General features: G+C 36.4%; 1 protein-coding gene across 7 annotated transcripts in view; it reads left to right on the plus strand.

Annotated features, from left to right (window-relative positions):
* Positions 1-20,058, plus strand: part of CPNE1 (copine 1) — a 73,559-nt gene that overhangs the window by 44,682 nt on the left and 8,819 nt on the right. For all 7 annotated transcript variants that reach the window (XM_083359562.1, XM_083359563.1, XM_083359564.1 and 4 more), the window contains 12 exons: positions 971-1,045; positions 1,271-1,342; positions 3,588-3,671; positions 4,980-5,069; positions 11,611-11,709; positions 13,608-13,694; positions 13,781-13,840; positions 14,246-14,379; positions 14,885-14,939; positions 15,018-15,069; positions 17,200-17,333; positions 18,868-19,104. In XM_083359562.1, the coding sequence (XP_083215688.1) occupies positions 971-1,045; positions 1,271-1,342; positions 3,588-3,671; positions 4,980-5,069; positions 11,611-11,709; positions 13,608-13,694; positions 13,781-13,840; positions 14,246-14,379; positions 14,885-14,939; positions 15,018-15,069; positions 17,200-17,333; positions 18,868-19,104 (1,179 nt within the window). The remainder of the gene's footprint in view (positions 1-970; positions 1,046-1,270; positions 1,343-3,587; positions 3,672-4,979; positions 5,070-11,610; positions 11,710-13,607; positions 13,695-13,780; positions 13,841-14,245; positions 14,380-14,884; positions 14,940-15,017; positions 15,070-17,199; positions 17,334-18,867; positions 19,105-20,058) is intronic.

Consider the following 20,058-nt stretch of genomic DNA (forward strand, 5'->3'; position numbering starts at 1 on the left):
CCATTCCTGTCCATTTTAGTTCGCTGATACCTAAGATGTCGATGTTCAGTCTTGTCATCTCTTGTTTGACCACGTCCAGCTTTCCTTGATTCATGGATCTTACATTCCAGGTTCCTATGGAGAAAAAATCTTTACAGCATCGGACTTTCCTTTCACCACCAGACACATCCACAGCTGAGCGTCCTTTCGGCTTTGGCCCAGTCGCTTCATTCTTTCTGGCGCTACTAGTACTAGCCCTCTGCTCTTCCCCAGTAGCATATTGGACGCCTTCCGACCTGAGGGGCTCATCTTCCAGCGTCATATCGTTTTGCCTTTTGGTACTGTCCATAGGGTTTTCATGGCAAAGATACTGGAGTGGGTTGCCATTTCCTTCTCCAGTGGATCACGTTTTGTCAGAACTCTCGGCTATGACCTGTCCGTCTTGGGTGGCCCTGCACGGCATAGCTCATAGCTTCATTGAATTACGCAAGCCCCTTCGCCACGACAAGGCAGTAATCCATGAAGGATCCATCCAAAATTTGCTATGCCACAAAACTGCTAAAGTGCTAAATGTATTTGGATATATCTCCCATGAATAAGTCAAATTATTTAATTGGAGTCAGCTAAGAAATACACCACTTATTTTAACAAGAAGATTTAAATTTATATGTCACAGAGGTCCTCAAATTTTGTAGTACCAGTTACTAGCTTGCACAATTAAAATGAACACAGCCAAGAGTTAATTTTGACAGTTCTCCCATGTTGACTGTCCCAGCCTAAATAAGTGTTTTAAATAAAAAATGTGACTGTCCTTCTAAGTTACTCATACCTCCCACTAGGGACCCCAAGAAGCGCTTTCTTATAAAATAACCATGCAGTGTAATCTTTTATTAGGATTAATGATTCAGACTTTTACAATATAAATAATTATTAGGCACATTTTCATATTTTTCGTGTATAATCTGAATAATGTATGTTATTTATATTTTAGGTTGTATCAAGTAAAATACTTGTTCAGCCTTTAATGTTGAAGAAAGGAAAGCCTGCAGGAAAAGGCACTATTACGGTAAAAGGAAAATTCAGTTATAATTTGTTGTGAATATATGGGTTAAGTTAGACATCTGTTTCTTCTAGAGTTTAATATATCTCAAGCATTTTTCCCTTCAGTTAACCTAATACGATGTAATCATTGTGGTTTATATTTTTTTTTATCAAACTTAATTTTTAAATAAATATTTTACAATAATAGGGTGTCTTCCAAGATTACTAAAACATTTCCTTCAACCTGCAGATTTGTGCAGAAGAGATTAAAGATACCAGAGTTGTTTCTATTGATGTTGAAGCTCGGAATTTAGACAAAAAGGTAAAAAGAAATGTAAAAACATAATTCTAGTAGTTCAGTCATGCTCTAATTTTGAAATCACCTTAATCCCAAAGCTTTGGTCTCCATCTGAGTCTACACTTCTGTCCAGGAATGAACCTCCAGAACTTAGTGAGTCAAAATCCCTTATCTTAGAACTGAATTCATCTACATCGATTCACCAGTTGTGAAAGTTGGAAACAACCCCCTATTTTTCCACCAGAGCTTTTCTGCTTTTTTTTTTCAGAGGAGGCAATCGATAAGTTTCATTCTTTGAATGTGGAAGTGGGGCAACAGACCTAGACTTAGTGTTTGAGGCTGTATGTATGCAGTACTTCTATCATATATTATTCCAATGCTATTAGTGTTTTACTAAAAGAGGCCTCCTACCATGCTGCTGGCTTACTATGTATCAGTATCCTTCCCTTTATGTGGTACAGGACATTGTCAGCAGTATGGGCAAAAGGCACTCCCAGGAGTCCTTGGGCACTTCCAGCTAAGTTTTTCCTTCCCTAAATAACTAAAGCAAAGTGGAAACTGAATTCAGTGGGCATAAGTGTTACATATCTAGTACCCTAGTGCCTCTGGCATGAGGTAGCTTCCTTCTGTAGACTTCCAGTTAACAAGCAGCAACTCACCAAGAACAATCAGCACTGGGTGCTTCAATACTTATGGAAAGTTCAGGATGAACTGTGCTAAACATTACAGCAAGAATAGAACAGTTCTGTCATAATTTACAATTATGTGTGTTTTTTTAAATAGGAAAGCCATCTATCTGGTATTGTTCTCTCTCTCTCTCTCTCTCTCTCTCTCTCTCTCTCTCTCTCTCTCTCTCTCTCTCTCTCTATATATATATATATATATATATATATATATATATATATATATATATATATATATATACACACACACACACACACACACACACACACACACACATATATATATATATATATATATATATATATATATATATATATATATATATATATATATATATATACATACACACATACATACATATATATATACATGGTTATAAAAACTTGAATATCCCCTAGATAGATAGATTGAAATAATTAAGATGTGGAAGAAGACAGATGAAGCAAGAAAAAATGTACATTGAGTCTACTAAAATATAACATAAGCTTAATTTTCTTAATGTTTTCTTGAAAAGAATTAACTCCTAAACGGCATAAAAAGCCATCATAACTATGTTCCAATTCCAAAATCCATTACAAATTTTAATATCCATACTCGAGTAATATTTTAAGTGGGATCAATCAAAGTAGAGCAAAAGAATATGAAAATATTTAAGGTTTCCTCTTTCAAACAAGAAATCAAGCAAAAGTCCAGAGGCAAGGAAAAGTAAAAATAATGAACAAATAATTAGGCTACATGTTACAAACACGAGCTTCTGCAATTCAAAATCAGAAAAAGATAGAATTGACAATTGACTGAAACTGTTGATAGGAAATTTCATGATTCATTGATGAATATTGTAGGTAAATATAGATGGCTACCTCAGTCTATAGGTTTCCTACAAAAGAATAATAGTTGTAACTCTAGTTAACTTGCATTTAGTGCAAATTACATTAACCATATTCCCAAGGTATAACCATATAATATTTTCAGGCTCTTAAATGAGAAAAGTATTGAAATCTGTAAAAGAAAAAGACCATTACAAGTCAGAAATTAGGAGTATTTCATTGAATCTGTGAACGGTTTTTTTATATTTTACCATAGATTTTGTATATAATAGAAATAATTGGAAGAGTAGAGATAGTCCTTGACTAATGAACACAATTGAGCCTAAATTTTCTGTTGATAAACGAGACAGTTGTTAAGTGAATTTTGCCCTATTTTACGAACTTTCTTGCCACAGTTGTTAAGTGAATCACTACAACTGTTACGTTAGTAACATGGTTGTTAACTGAATCTGGCGTTCCATTGACTTTCTTGTCAGAAAGTTGCAAAAGGAGATCATATTTCCCAGGACGCTACAACTGTCATAAATATGAGTCAGTTGCCAAGAATCTGAATTTTGAACACATTACCGTGGGGATGCTGCAACAAGAACAACAACAACAAAAAAAAAAAAACAATAATAAGTCACTTTTTGGGGGGCCTTTGTAACTTCAGATGGTTACTAAATGAACTGTTGTAAGTCAAGGACTATCTATACATTGCTTTAGATGAAACATTTTAGTTTTCCTATGTCTGTATAAAAAATATTTTCCCAATACAGGACTTTTTAGGCAAATCAGACCCATTTTTGGAATTCTATAAACAGAGTGATAGTGGAAAATGGCAACTTGTATACCGATCAGAGGTAAGATTTGCAGCGATTCCACCTTCGTTCATTAAGAGTTACATATTAATGGGCAGTTACAGACCTATGGTTGAAGTTGGGTGGTGTTTCAAATTGGATAAATAAGATTGATTTGGACAGATTTTTGTTTTCCGTGAAGTAGGATGGGTTTCTCTAATTACCATGTCTTCCTTCAAAAGTTTCTGCACAGCTTCAGACTTGTTTTATTATTCTGAAGCTTCAGTCTCTTGCAAATGATGGAATTATGACAACAAAAAGGGGAAGGAAGAGTAAAAGTCCTGGGGGCGTGCATTTATATAAAATGCCTCTCAGGGAGGGGAAAGCGAGTATCACATTCAGTGATAATAGGGCCCGTTCTCAGATCAAAGTGACCTCTACCATCTTTGGTTATCTCACTTGCACTCTTTGGTGCAAGGTGAGATTATGGGGACAGGGATTCTTGCCCATTGTTGGACAATACAAGGGCCAGCAGGAGCGCTTGGGTATGGGAAGGAAAGGGATAAGTTTCAGTCAAATTGTAAGTGCAAAGAAACTTTGGAAATGATGCATAAGTATTCTAGACAAGCAATCTCTGCTGTTTTAAAAGAAAAGAAAAAAGTGTCTACCGTATAGATTCCAGGTAAAGTTTGGACAGTTTGGGGCAGGCTATTTCCAAAATATTAAGTCAGCCCTTAAAGTTATTCAGCTACAAAACTGAACTCTTTATTTGCAGAGGTTAGACATAAGCACTTTGTGCAAGCAGAGTTCCTACCTCATAAAAAGATATTTCATTGATTTGGGTAATGCCTCTCATTTCACTTAATTCTATACTAGCCATCAGGAACAGCTTTTCAAAGGCAAAGTAGATTTCTGCCTGTAATTTTTTGGACTCTGTTAATCATTGGATAACAACAAACAAGTCAATTGGGATGTTGATAGAAGAAGGCTTCACAAACTGGCTCTAGGAATCTTGTAGGCCTAGCCAACTTAAACTTTCATCCATGATGGAACTGAAATATTAATTGAAGCACATATTGAAAATGTGTTTAAATAGGACTTAGGAAATGAATCAAATTCATTAATTTAAGGAATGCTAACTTTATTTCATTCATTCATTCATTCAACTTATATGCCACCCATCGCACGTGGAGGCTTACAACAAATACAATTGTTACTTCAGAAAAAAGTGCAAGACTATAAGGTAACATTGTGGTTGTCTTGAACAAATGTGATCATGACCAAAAAAATCTTTGCAGAGATATAAAAATATGAGTAAATATGTGCTTTCATAATATACATTGATTATAACTATTTAAAATAATATTTTAGGTAATTAAGAACAATTTAAATCCTTCCTGGAAAAAGTTCAGCGTTCCTTTGCAAACATTTTGTAGCGGTGACTTCAACAGGCAAATCAAGGTGAGGACAATGATTAATTTCAGACAAGTTAAGAACTCATTTTATTCAACTCATTTTTTTGTTCTGATATGATGCCTGATGTTTAGATGAGTTAAAATTAAAACTTATTTATGTATGAGGATTTAATTGGCTTATTATTTATAAAGCAAACTGCTTCTCTCTCCACCTTCATCTGTTTATTTTTCTGAAATAGTTTCATAAATTACTTGATACAATTCCCCTTCTCTCCCCGATGCTTTTGATTGTAGTATGTGTAATAGATCTATGCTGAACAGCAAAAATATAGGTAGTCCACATTTAGTGACTGCAATTGGTTCCTGTAACTCAGTCATTAAGCAAAGTTTCATTAAATGAAAATCACATGACTGTGACCTGCACTTATAATTTTATTTCAGCTTTCCTTTGATAATACAGTATCAGAAGGAAACAACTCTAAAAAGCTAGGTGAGCCCAAATGTAGGGAAGGTTTCTGAGTATCAACTCATGAGGAAAATAAATGAAAGGGCAAATTCTATAGCAGTTCACTCCCCCTCTTTTTTTCTCTCTCCCTCTGTATGAATGCTCACATGCACTACTGGGATAATTAACAAAAAGTGAATTAATGTTTGTATTTAGATTCATTGCAGTGAAAGGGATTACAAGAGAACAAGCAGGCACACAGCAGTCCTTTTATGTCTGTAAGCAAGAGCTACTTAGGAAGCAAACAAAAACTTTTTAGTGTGAAACTGATTAGGGTCTTGTCAGTATCAGGCAGCAGTGGGAGGGATGAGATTAGGACAGTTGTGCTGTGGAAAGATAGCTTGTTAGTTAATCTCTCTGCAAGAGTGAGTGGAAAGAAAAACAACTCAGTCACAGAACAACATTAATATTTAGTGACTAAACGTTTGACAGAGCTTCTGTGAAGTTGCAGATATGGGCATTGGTTACAAAGTTATTTTTTCATCACAGTTATACTGCAAACAATTGTTGTCCAAGGCAATTGCTAAATGAGGATAACCTGTATATTTAAAAATTATGCTATTGTTATTTAGTATTTACACTTAAGAAATGTATTTTTCTTGAAGACCAAGATTATGAAGATATAAAGTATGAGCTTGCATTTTGCAAAGTAAGTGTGACATATTGTTGATTATGGTAAGATATAAAAACATGACCTGAATGTACCAGAAATACCTATTGGGGGTTTTTGGCATAAGATTTATAAAACCAGCATGCTCATGTCAAAACATTCTAGAATACAGTGATTACAAAACTTCTCATAATTAATCACTTTTTAAAATTATATTTCAGATTGGTGCATGAAACTGCCTAATATATTTATTTTGCTGATGTTCATAAAAAAGTCACCTAATGGCCTAGTCATTACTTGTTAGGTGCAAACAGTCAGATCCATCAGATCCACACATGAATAATTCAACTAGCTGTTTTATTGCTCAAGCCTATATACAGGAATGTTTTTAGAATGACGGTTTGTACCTGGGCTAGGATAGATAAGATTCAACACCATGGGGCGGGGATGGGTGCTTTAGATTTCATTCTCTTATGCTTACATAGGGATTCTAGATTAATTCTTTGACTTCTCCTCCTGGCTCGGCCTGTCTCTCTGACATTAATATGATATTTCAACTTGTTTGATTTTAACTTAAATTTTAAATACCACCACTCAACTTTCACAACCCGGGGTTGAATGTAAAAAAGCTTCAGGATAGGAACTGACATTTTATATAGAAGAAATTTTTTTAAGACTGCTAGTAATAGATATTAATACAGCATTATGAATCATAATGGGTTTATAATTAACACATTAGCATAAGTTGAAATAATTAAATTATAATGATTTCTTCCTCTGTTGGGAGAAAAGTTTCAAAAATATGAAAAAATTCAGAAGAGTAGGAATGAGAAGGTTGAATGAAATAAGAAACTGATGGATTAGAAATACATAGCTATCCTATGCTAAGATATCTTTAGCTCACACTAAAAAAAATACAGTGTGTTCCTTCTTCCTTTTGAATGGGTAATGACCCTGAACTAAAATCTCTTTTTTATAGTATTTCCTCCTTGCAACAGCATGTTCTTTGCTTGTCCTCCTATAGAAAAAAGTTAAGAGGTATGTAGTTTCTCCTGTTTAGTTAAGGCTTCTTGATAGAAGATAACAGACAAGGAAAAGTAGTTGTCGTTAAGATATTCTCAGTTGTTACTTATTTCAAGTGTTCCATATCATTTATTCTTAGATGGTTGCTTCATAAATGGAAAAGGGCCTTTTTCTTAATTTTATAATAATCATGAAACACAAAACTATTATATCCTACCACAATCCAAAGCAACCCTATCCTGCTATTGTTAGTAGTATTAGTAGATTGATTGAATGAATGCCATCAAATTGGTATCAACTCTTAGTGACTTCCTAGTAGAAAACAAAAGAAATAGAAGAAAACAATAGAATAGGGAGGACCAGATATCTCTTCATGAAAATTGGAGAGATGAAGGGAACGTTTCATGCAAAAATGGGCATGATAAAGGACCAAAATGGCAGGAACCTAAAAGAGACAGAAGAGATTAAGAAGAGGTGGCAAAATTACACAGAAGAACTATACAAGAATGAGCTTAACTTCCCTGATAACCATGATGAGGTGGTCATTGACCTCGAGCCAGACATCCTAGAATGTGAAGTGGGCCTTAGGAAAGCTGAGCAACAACAAAGCTAGTGGAGGTGACAGTATTCCAGCTGATCTATTCAAAATCTTTTTTTTATTGAAAAGTTTTAACATACAGTTTATCTTTAACAATCCCCCCTCCCCCTCCCCTCTCCCCCCCTCCCCCCCGACTTCCCAGAGCTAAATACAAGGTATAATAGAAAAAAATAACAATCATAAACAACCATATACTAACAACCATAAACTCTAAAATCCATCACTCTCTAGCTTATATAGGATAATACAAACCTTAATGATATTAAATATATATAGAAAAAAAAAGAAAGAAGTAAAGAAAAAGAAAGAGAAGGAAGACTTATTCAAATGCTACATGAAACTTCTTAACCCTATATTTGTTCTGGATATACTCAATCCATTTTCTCCATTCCATAATATAACGTTCTTGCGAGTGATCTTTCAAATAAGCCGAGATCTTTGCCATCTCTGCCAGGTTGGAAACCTTTAAAGTCCATTCTTCTATGGTCGGCAGTTCCTCTTTCTTCCAATACTGACCTATTAAAAGTCTTGCTGCCGTAATTAAATTCAACATCAACTTAGTGTCCACAGCCGTAGCATCTGTGATTATTCCCAACAAAAAGAGTTGCGGGCGATCTATTCAAAATCTTAAAAGACGATGCAGTAAAAGTGCTACACTCAATTTGCCAGCAAATTTGGAAAACTCAACAGATCAGTTTACATTCCAATTCCAAAGAAAGGCAGTGCCAAAGAATGTTCAAACTATTGCACCATTGCACTCATTTCACATGCTAGTAAAGTTATGCTTAAAATCCTACAAGCTAGACTCCAGCAGTATGTGGATCGAGAACTACAGAAGTACAGGCAGGATTTTGAAGAGGCCGAGGAACTAGAGATTGCCATTATACGCTGGAACATGGAGAAAGCTAGGGAGTTCCAGTAAAACATCTAATTCTGCTTCATTGACTATGCTAAAGCCTTTGATTGTGTGGATCATAACAAACTCTGGCAAGTCCTTAAAGAGATGGGCATACCAGACCATCTTATTTGTCTCTTGAGAAACCTATATGCAGGCCAAGAAGCAACAGTGAGAACTGAACACGGAACCACTGATTGGTTCAAAATTGGGAAAGGAGTCCGGCAAGGCTGTATACTGTCGCCCTGCCTATTTAACTTATATGCAGAGCACATCATGAGAAAGGCAGGGTAGATGAATCAAAAGTTGGAATTAAGATTGCTGGGAGAAATATTTACAACCTAAGATATGCAGATGATACCACTCTAATGGCAGAAAGTGAAGAGGTACTAAAGAGCCTCTTGTTGCAGATGAAGAAGGAAAGTGCAAAAGTTGGCTTGAAACTTAACATTAAGAAAACCAAGATCATGACATCTGGCCCTCTCAATTCCTGGCAAATAGATGAGGAAGAAATGGAGGTAGTGACAGATTTTATTTTCCTGGGCTCCAAGATCACCACAGATGGGGACTGCAGCCAAGAAATTAAAAGACGCTTGCTCCTGGGGAGGAAAGCCAAGGCAAATCTAGACAGCACACTAAAAAACAGAGATATCACCCTGTCAACAAAAGTGTGTATAGTCAAGGCTATGGTCTTCCCAGTTGCAATGTATGGCTGTGAAAGTTGGACCATAAGAACGGCTGAGCGCCAAAGAATTGAAGCCTTTGAACTATGGTGCTGGAGAAGACTCCTGCGAGTCCCTTGGACTGCAAGGCGATCAAACCGGTCAGTCCTAAAGGAGATCAACCCTGACTGCTCTTTAGAAGGCCAGATCCTGAAGTTGAAACTGAAATACTTTAGCCACCTAATGAGAAGGAAGGACTCACTGGAGAAGAGCCTAATGCTGGGAAAGGTTGAGGGCAAGAGAAGAAGGGGATGACAGAGTGAGGTGGCTGGATGTGGTCACTGAAGCAGTAGGCGTGAGCCTAAATGGACTCCAGAAGATGGTAGAGGACAGGAAGGCCTGGAGGAACATTGTCCATGGGGTTGCGATGGGTCGGACACGACTTTGCAACTAACAACAACAGTAGATTCTCCTGTATGATCTGTCTCTGATTATTAATAGATTAGCTTTCTTTAAAGGTTAACGGAGGAATTTTGCTCTTATTTATGGCTGTACAGTCATTTTGCAGATGTTAATAGCACAACTCTATTATTCAGTAAATTTTGAAATATTAATAACTCAGGATCTGGAAAATGCAGTGACTACCCAATGAAACCAGCAATGTAGTTTCTACATTACTATCTATAGGGATATTGGAGTTAATATTATTTTTTTGGTGAATAAGATAGTTGCATTTTTATGCATTCCCAATCTTACCATTGTAAGGGCCCATTTAAAACTAAATCTTATATTCCCAAATATTTATTGCTTACTTATTAAAAGCTGGAGAGAACCACTTGGATGTTTACAGATCACTGATAGTCCGTAGGCCATATTTGAGAATCACTATGATTATTTTATAGGTCCTCCAGAGATTTTGTCTTCCACTTTATTCAGAGGAAAATATAATTGTCCATAGGCTTGGAATCTAGTAAGCAGATGATTAGTGTAAGGAGGGCTGTATGTTTTGGGCACTAGATAAAGGCTAGCAAAGAGATTAAATCACAATGAATGATTGTTGATGAATTATATGATAAAAATGCAATTCTGATGCAGATGTTGCTGTAATTATTGAGATGCATCACTTTTTCCTTGCCAGAAAAATATCTTAATACTTTTGCATTTTGCTTTGTTATTAAAGTAATAGCAAAGAATACTTTCCCCTTTTGTATCTAGTGAAAAGTCTCTGCTCTTTTCTATCAGTGTGACTGTCTTAAAGGATTTTGCTTTTAAGTTTTGGTTCCTAGGCCTCTTTATTTCTGGTCTGTGATATTTTCATTACAAGCTTTAGTCCAAATATCTGTCATTAAAAGTTTATTACAAGCAAATATATTTAAGATTAACACATTATACAATATTTACAGCATATTCATAAACACCACACATAAAATGTAGCCCTGTATTGTTAGTGTATCACAGATGAGCAAGAACAACAACAAGATGAAAGTCAAGTTTTCCTTAAAAATATCAGCATTATTCAAATATTTTTTTAAGCCCTGATACAAAACAGTATCTGTGATTTCCAGATTTTTGTATTTTATGCTGAACATTTAATTTAACATGAGCATTCAGGTCATATTTTGCTTGATTTCTTTTAGAATGAGCCTTGCAGTTTCCGCATGAATGGATGTTCTCATGAAACCTCATAAAATAGAGAAGAACTGTGTGGTTTAGTCTTGTCATATTTTGTATAATTCATGCACCTACTTCTTGTTGGTTACCTTATATTTTAAGTTCTGTTTTAAACTCATCTTGACCTTATGTTGCCTATGCCAGCCTTTCCCAATCTGATATGATCCAGATTTATTAAAACTGCAACTCCCAGACATTTTCTGCTAGCAGTATTCTGAGAAGTGTATATCAACATATCTGAAGGGCATCAGATTAGGAAAGACTGTTTATGCTGGCATATAAGGCACTTAAGGTTTCTCTTTCTCAGAATGCTTGTCTTCTGTAATTGAGTTGTTTTATTTTTGGACCATTGATGCATATTTTTTTAAATCTACTTTGCATCTGAGTTGTCTTTCCATTGCATATTGAGCACCTAACTATTATATTACATAGTTGTCCTTGAGGACTCATTTTGAGGTTTCTTTCTTACTATTAGGTTACAGTTAGTGATATGGATGACAACACCAGTTCAGACTTGATAGGGGAATTCATATGCAACGTCTCAAAGCTGTTGGAATTGAGAGATCAAGTGGTGAGCAGCAGTCATTCTCCTTGTCTATTGCCCTCTGTTTCTTTCCTTTCAGGTGCACTGTTATGATTATGATAGTGATGGGTCACATGATTTAATAGGCAGTTTTGAAAGTACCCTGTCCCAGCTACAGAAGGCAGGTGACAGTTCTCCGGTGAGCTTTTAATTTTACATTATTTGATTTGTTTAATTTTTGTATTTTCCCCCCAGGAAGGATAATAAAATAGTATTTTCATTCTCCCGATATTTTTGTGCAGATGTATCTTTGTGTGTTTATGGAGGAAAAAACAAGTTATATACGTGTTACAGCTATATTTTTCTTTCTTTTGAACCTACCACGAAGATAACATTCTGGTGCTTATGAATCAGAACGGGTAGGCTTAGGAAGGCAGCTATATGGCTGAGTTGGTCTTAGCAGTAATATAAGTAAATTTTCTCTAGTTGAATGCAATTGTTCTGCTCCATGCTGGATTGAAAGATAGCATAATAAACGAGTAATTTATAATATAGATTTAATTTTCCAGTGACTAACTTCCCAATAATTCTTAGTTTTCTGCTGTCCCATTTGGGAGTCCACTATTTAATTCTTTGACTCTATTTGACTTCTCTCCCAAAGAATTCACAAACTGAGAAGATAACTGTAGAAATTCTCCACTGAAATTTAGTTTAAATGCACATGATTTGTTATTTTTGACATTTATTTGCTTTCCAACAATTCAATATTCTGTATCTCAGGAAAATTCTGTGTCAGATAAAAATCCTTTATTTTTCTTTTCCATTGAAATAAGAATATTGTAAAACAAAACACTGTGCTTCATAATGTACCTGTATTTTGGAACAAGAATCCACTGGTTAGGCAGATAGTTTTATTATAGATCCTAAATGACGAATGATAAAGTTGGAGGAATTTTTGAAGCCTTTATATCACAGTGCAAAATACACATTTAAATTAATTCCCTTTTTGATTTAAATTGTTACAAGATGCACCTTTAGCATATTCTGTATAACTGGATCTCACTGTGCCTCACTAGTACAAAATTTCTTTCATTCTTTCAGAAGTGTCAAATTCAATATTCTGACTTCACTTGTGCTAGTTATTTCAGCTAGTTATTTAATGTCTTCATTAATAAGTATTAGTTACGCAGTGTGGAAAATCTGGGGGATTCAAGCTGATGCTGAATTACAATTTCCAGCAACCAATGGAAGCATGGCCACTTGTAAGCTGGCAGTTGTAACTTGGCACTTTCTGAAGGGCTTGTGGTCTTGTGCTCATCTAATGATTTTAGCATTTGTACTTTTCCACTGTCATAATGTTTGATACAAGTCAAGAAAGAATAATATAGTAATTCTTCCTGGCAGTGGCGTAGCGTGGGGGGTGCAGGGGGGGCCGGCCGCACCGGGCGCAACATCTGGGGGGGGCGCGCTCGCACTGAGCTGCTCAGGGAGCCCCAAGGGCTGCACAGAGTTGGCTTGGCTCCGCTCTTGAGCTGCTCTTTCTTGCAAAGCGAAATGAGTCCGGCAGGTGAGATGGGCGGCCACATAAACTGAATAAAATAAATAGAAGCGGCCAACTCTCCGCCCAGGCTCAGGCCAACCGCAAGGGCCCCGCAGGTGCCCTGGCAGGTTTGGCCGAGCGAAGATGGACCGGCCGGCCTAGCTTCGTGCGCATGCGTGGCTTTATTTAGCGGGGCTCACGTGCGAGCTTGAATGCAGCGGCTCTTGCAGGTCGGAGCCCCGCCCAGCCGCCCTTGAGAGGGACCCGGAAGCATCCCGCATGCGCGCGACTCTTCTTGGAAAGTCTACGCCGCTGCGGGGCGCGTCTTTTCAGCAGTGCCGTGACGTCACCGCCCGCCCGCCCCTCTATTTCCGCTTCCGGTTGCCTTGCCCCGGGTGCTGACAACCCACGCTACGCCACTGCTTCCTGGTTATCTTTATTTTTCCCCCCAAATTAATTTGGATTTACCAAAGGAATTATTCCTAATTCATCTTAAAGCATTAGTCTTGATTACATTGATTAATAAGCTTGATTTTGTATGTATGCTTTTCATATAGGTTGAATTTGAATGTATTCACCCTGAAAAAAAAAGAAAAAAGAAGAGTTACAAAAACTCTGGCATTATTAGATTGAAATCCTGCAAGGTATGAATAATTTCATTTCATGCAGTTGACTTTTCTGTCATTATAAGGTAAAAATAATAATGTTGCAATGGTTTTATTTTTCACAGATTGAAACAGAATATTCATTCCTGGATTATATCATGGGTGGTTGCCAAATTAATTTCACTGTGAGTATCAACTCATGTATTTGGTTTCTAGATTAAATGTAAGCTCCAGCATTTATATTGTTCTAAATAGTAATTTGCATGCTAACGTTTGCTAAGATGCTTTTTAAAAAATAAAGATAGAAATTACTATGATTTACTAAATTTGCTTTATGTATTTAATAAAATTAAATTTACTTTTTTTACTTTTTAATTACTCAATAATTAACCACAATTATTAAATATAGTGAAGAGTAGGTCTGACCTGTATTGAAGTTAGTAACTCATCTTAATTTGCCTTTGACTTTTGAGAAGCCATTTTAGCAATATTCTGTAGTTGTAGCTGGGTTTTCCTGAACTGAAAGTTAATGAGTAGAAATCTGTTTCTTATATTATCTAATATTTAATTTATATTTCTTATTCTATCAGGTGGGGATAGATTTTACTGGTTCCAATGGAAATCCAAAGTCACCAGATTCTCTTCACTATATTAGTCCAAATGGGATAAATGAATATCTCACTGCTATCTGGTGTGTGGGTGGTGTTGTCCAAGATTATGACACGTATGTTAAACTTACCATCTTTAGCTTATTTACTTACTAAGGCCAAGAAAGATTCCAAAAGGTCCATTGTTATAAACTGTATTTCCTTTGAACCGGTAGTTTATTTCATGGAACTGGAAGTTGCTGCCAACATGTTTTGATACTAAAATTAATTCATTGTCTACTGTGCCTTTGACATTTTTATTAGTTCCTTTTGAGTGGAAACTGTTAATCCACTGTCCTATAAAATAACACTGTGTGTTTAACATTCTATTATAAAAATTATGAGTGAAGCGTATTTAAAGAACTGCTATTATTTGTATGATAAAAAATATTAGAACACCATTCAGTTTAAAAGAGACTTGAACTCATAACCTAGCTTTCTGAACATTACCACTTTAGAAAAGATCATGCTAACTACAGCTAGCTTTGGTCAAGTTAGTGTTAAATGTGATTTATTTTGTTCAACCTGCAGTTAAAATAAAAATATCTGAATATTTTTGTTTTTATTTGGTTTGTTTTTCAGTGATAAGATGTTTCCTGCCTTTGGATTTGGAGCTCAAGTTCCTCCAGATTGGCAGGTGGGCTTCTCACTTTAATCACCGTTACACATTTTTAGTTGCCTTTGATCCCATGTCTTAATATGTCTGTCTTCTCAGGTTTCTCATGAATTTGCATTGAACTTTAATCCTGCAAACCCTTATTGCCAAGGTAATCATTTATTTTTCTTATAAAAATAGCATATTTTATAAGAGAAAGAACAAAAAGATGCAAAGGACCTTTCATTAAAATTATAAAAGGAACATCGACAATTTTGAGAACAATCGGTATTTGGCCCTCATCATTACTGTAGCATAACTAAAGATCTGAATTTTAGACATCTTTATTCACCATTTAAAAGAGTGTAAATAGCATTATGATTTCAGTTCATAATGAACATAATAACACTCAGTTTGGGTTTAAACATTAGTGTAAACGGGGGACCAAAAATTAGTTTATAAGAAATAAGACAGGAGCTTGCATTGCTTAGGGTGGAAGTTACAAACAGCTGCAGTTTATTATACTCCTTAGCCAAGAAATAGTTTGTTTTTAACTCATTCTTTATGAAAAAATGAAATAAAAAAAATTACACTTGAATTTTATTAAATAACTTAATATTGGATGTATGTGATATATGTATTGATTTCAGTCTAACCCATTTTAATGCAATAACTTTTACCCAAAAACAAAATCTTTCAAATTTTCTGGAATTCTTTATGAGGCAAAATGAACTTGGTGTTAGTTTATATCCCACTATTGTTTTTACAAATAACTCAATATGGCAAACACATGCAACACACCTTTCTCCTCTCACAACAACTCTGTGAGGTGGGTTGGACTGAGAGAGAGTGATTGGTCCAAAGTTACTCAGCTTCCCTGAAGCATTTATTGATGCTTTAATTGAAATTTTTGAAGTGTTATTGAAGATCATTTTTATGATGGTCAACACAACTGCTTTTTTGTGTTGCTCTTTTGCAACATAAATATCTTGTCTCTTTTAATCTTATCAAATCTAATCGTTGGAGGGCTTTTCTAAATCACTTTGCCATCTGAAGTATGACTGGTATCTGTGAAAGAATCCTTTTTATTATATGGCAAGATGCTGAAATTTCCTCTCAGAGCATCTTAAGTTCTTTTATACCTCACGTTTTGGGATTTTTGGAAGTTAATTTTTTTTAAATGATGTTGTCATAAACAAAGGTATAAAGGCCATTCTGTTAACAGTTTCACCATAAAGAAGGATAAAATATCTAGAAATAAAATTAAAACTATCTGAAGTCTGTTAAACTATATACTTTGGATTGGAGTTTTTTTTAAAAAAAAATGACCTAAAAACTTTAGGTAAGAACTTAATTTTTAATTTTGAATGGCATGTTTTTAGTAACATTCCTCTAGGCAAGATAACCACCACAACCTCATAGTACAGTATATTACTGTTAATATTTTTCTTACCTTCACTTTCCTCTTAAAAGATTAAATATTTGGTATTTTTACCACCATGCTAATCTGGGTGAGTGAAATGAGAATACAGATAGTCCTCAGGTTGTAACCATTTGTTCAGTGACCATTCAAACTTACGACGGCACTGAATGAGGCTGACTTATGACAAGTACTTGGAGTTCTGGCTGATCTAGTTTCCCCACGGTCATATGATTGCGATCAGGCACCTGTCTCTTGATTACATCACAGTGAGCTTTGGCCATGTGAACAGAATTTCTGATGTTCCCTGCTGCCTTCCCACAAGCAACATCAATAGGAAGCTGACAGGAAATCAGAAATTGTGATCATGTAAAGTTCTTGCTTAACTGCACAGGCTTCATTTAATGACTGCAACCAGCGCTGCCAGAATTGCCTTTCCTAAGCAACACGGTCACATGATGTCATGCATTGCTTAATGCAGCTGCTCCCAACCTTTTCTATAACCTGCACCCCTAGAACGTTCCTGATATATTCTTGCACCCGTTACAAAAGTTCAAAATAAGGGCAATGAATTATGCATATACACTATAATTTTGAAAACCCAAGTTTTCGCACCCCCTGGAATATTGCCTCGCACACCCAGGGGGTGTGAGCACCCCCGGTTGGGAACCCCTGCCTTAGTGATAGGAATTACCAATCCCAATTGCTTTATAACTCAAGGACTACTTATAAGTAAATAACCAAACTGATTCAAGTAGAGTGCTATTCCCATTTCTTTATCTGTACATTATTCCTAGGTGCTCTTCATATTGAAACATTTGAAAGATGCATATAATACTTTATCCAAAGTTTTTAATTAATTCTGCTGTTTCTTTGTTTTAGGAATCCAAGGAATCATAGATGCCTACCGACAGGCTTTGCCTCAAATTCGTCTCTATGGTCCAACAAACTTCTCTCCAATTATAAATCACGTTGCTAGTTTTGCTGCTCATTCAGCTCAAGAAAGGACTGCTTCTGTGAGTTGGCTTGATGCTGTTTTGTTTTACACATTTACTTTTCATTTAATCTAGGCGACTCAAATTCAAGTTAATCACAAGTGCTTCAAAAGGATCACATTATGTGAGGGCCACCACACCAAAAATATTTCATTCTTTGATACAGAAGTTACTTGCATGTTACTTGCCTTGGTGGAGCAGTGGGCTAATGCCTCCTTAAGTAACACCAGCTGCCTGCAATTAGTGCAGGTTCGCATCCCACCAGGCTCAAGGTTGACTCAGCCTTCCATCCTTCCGAGGTAGGTAAAATGAGGACCCAGATTGTTGGGGGCAATTAAGCTGACTTTATAATAATGCCGCTTGGAGGGGTGTGTGAAAGCCCTAATAAGCAGGCATATACATAGAATGAAGGCTACTGCTAAGCTTGTAAGCCACCCTGATTCTTCGGAGAAGGGCGGGATATAAATGGGATTAAAATAAATAAAAAATAATAATTATGTTTCAATCCTTAATCTTCTGTATGGCCATCTAGATGATGATGAATTGCAACTTTCAGTAAGCTCAGTGCTGGCTACTTTAATTCCACAACATTAAAAGCCTTCAGACTGTCCAGAGAAGACAGATCATTTGAAGAGAAGCTTCAGTTTTCAAAGAAGTCACATCTGTTCTTCCTTCCTCCACAGCCTCTGATTAAACATATATGCCTTTTGCTCCTGTCCTTGGCAGAAATCTCAGCCAATTATTACAGCTCGTTTCTTAAAAAGGCTTTTCTCAACCCTCCTCTTGTAGGAACAACTGTTCACCTACCTGCCTCTTCCACAGAAAGCTTCCTATCTCTTTATTTTCTCCTGCCCATTTCTGCATTTTTTCTGCAAGATTACATACGAATCCTTATGCACTAATTGAGTGCCAGTGCCAAGCAGCTCAGCTCAGTCTCCATTTGCTTTTTCACCATTCTTGCTCTTCAGGCCTGAGGAAGACAGATCCAGAGAGAAGAAAACAGGGTGATTGATATCTGTGTGCATTCAGGATCCATGTCCATTTGTCTCCAATATCCGCCAAAGGCCTTCAGGCTTTCTTGGAAGGCTTGTGAACAAGGCACGTGAGTGTCTGCGTGAAGGCAGATTGTTCAAGGCAAAGTAGGATGAATGGGTGAACCATAGGTTGGCTGCAGAAAACATGGTTGTAACTGTTTCTTGGGTCATGAGTTTGATACCTCTGAGACTCCCTTTCCTCTGTTTTAGAAAAAAAAATCCATAAAATAGGAACTACTACTGAATATCTCAATGAACAGATTAATACTCACAGATATACTCAACAGGTATAGGCAGTTCTTTGACAGTTTTCTAAAATAAATTAAACGAAGCAAAACCTGAAAATAACTCTTTGAGATCAGAGCTGATATTTAAAAATAATTGCATTGTTCTTTTCAATCCACTTTAGTATATATGCTTTATGAGGTTATCATATCCATATTGTATTGCATTTCAGTCACACTTCAACACTGCATACTTGTTATATTTATTTAATTTTTATTCATCTATTTTTTTTGCAGCAATATTACGTTTTACTGATAATCACAGATGGGGAGATAACTGATCTGGACCAAACTAGGCAAGCCATTGTAAATGCCTCCAAGCTGCCCATGTCTATCATTATTATTGGCGTTGGCAGTGCTGAGTTCAAAGCCATGGAATTTTTAGATGGGGATGATGGTGTCCTGAAGTCGTTGGCAGGGGAGCCAGTTGCACGAGATATTGTCCAGTTTGTGCCTTTTAGACAGTTCCAAAACGTAAGTTCCAAATTTATTTATTTATTACATGTTCTTTTATGCTGCTTCAACCAGAGCCTTGGTGGAGCAGTGGGCTAATGCCTCCTTAAGTAACACCAGCTGCCTGCAATTAGTGCAGGTTCGCATCCCACCAGGCTCAAGGTTGACTCAGCCTTCCATCCTTCCGAGGTAGGTAAAATGAGGACCCAGATTGTTGGGGGCAATTAAGCTGACTTTGTAATAATGCCGCTTGGGGTGTGTGTGAAAGCCCTAATAAGCAGGCTTATACATAGAATGAAGGCTACTGCTAAGCTTATAAGCCGCCCTGAGTCTTCGGAGAAGGGCGGGATATAAATGGAATTAAAATAAATAAAATAAAATAAAATTTTGCTTTCAGGATGTTACTCTAGCAGTAACTAAAGAACATGACCTTTTGAGGTTAAATTGATCCATTAATAAATTATTAATCTCTGCAGTAAATTAGAATTGGAAGCCCCCCATTATCTGGAAGGTCACAAGTTTCTCCACTCCAGTTACAAACAACTATGTTGATTGTGAATAAATTATAAATTATTGTGTGAGACATTTTATATCAAGAAATATAGGCTTAACTTGGTATGTTTTAGTAGGTTAATTTGAACATACTCTGGATAATATCAACATCTGGAGCTCTGATCTGATGTAATTGCTCAGAGTTCTAGAAGTTATTGGATTTTTTTTTAGCACCAGATACTTTTTTTTCAGAGGCAGAAGTTTGTAACAGATTTAATTCTGCCCATTTCTTAGCCATATTTAACAGCATAAATTTGGAAAAACTTCCGGTGGCGTTGCGGCGCCGAAGACAGCCTTCCCGGGCTGCCCGCGGCTCAGCTGTTGTTTTTTCGCCCGTAACAGCGCCGAACAGCTGTTCGGGCGAAATTGAAGCCCCCTCCTCGGGAGAAGAGGAGGGGGTGAGGCCCCAGGTAGGGGTAGAGC

The sequence above is a fragment of the Vipera ursinii genome (assembly GCF_947247035.1).
Source record: "Vipera ursinii genome assembly, chromosome: 3".
In the NCBI taxonomy this organism is placed as follows: Eukaryota; Metazoa; Chordata; class Lepidosauria; order Squamata; family Viperidae; genus Vipera; species Vipera ursinii.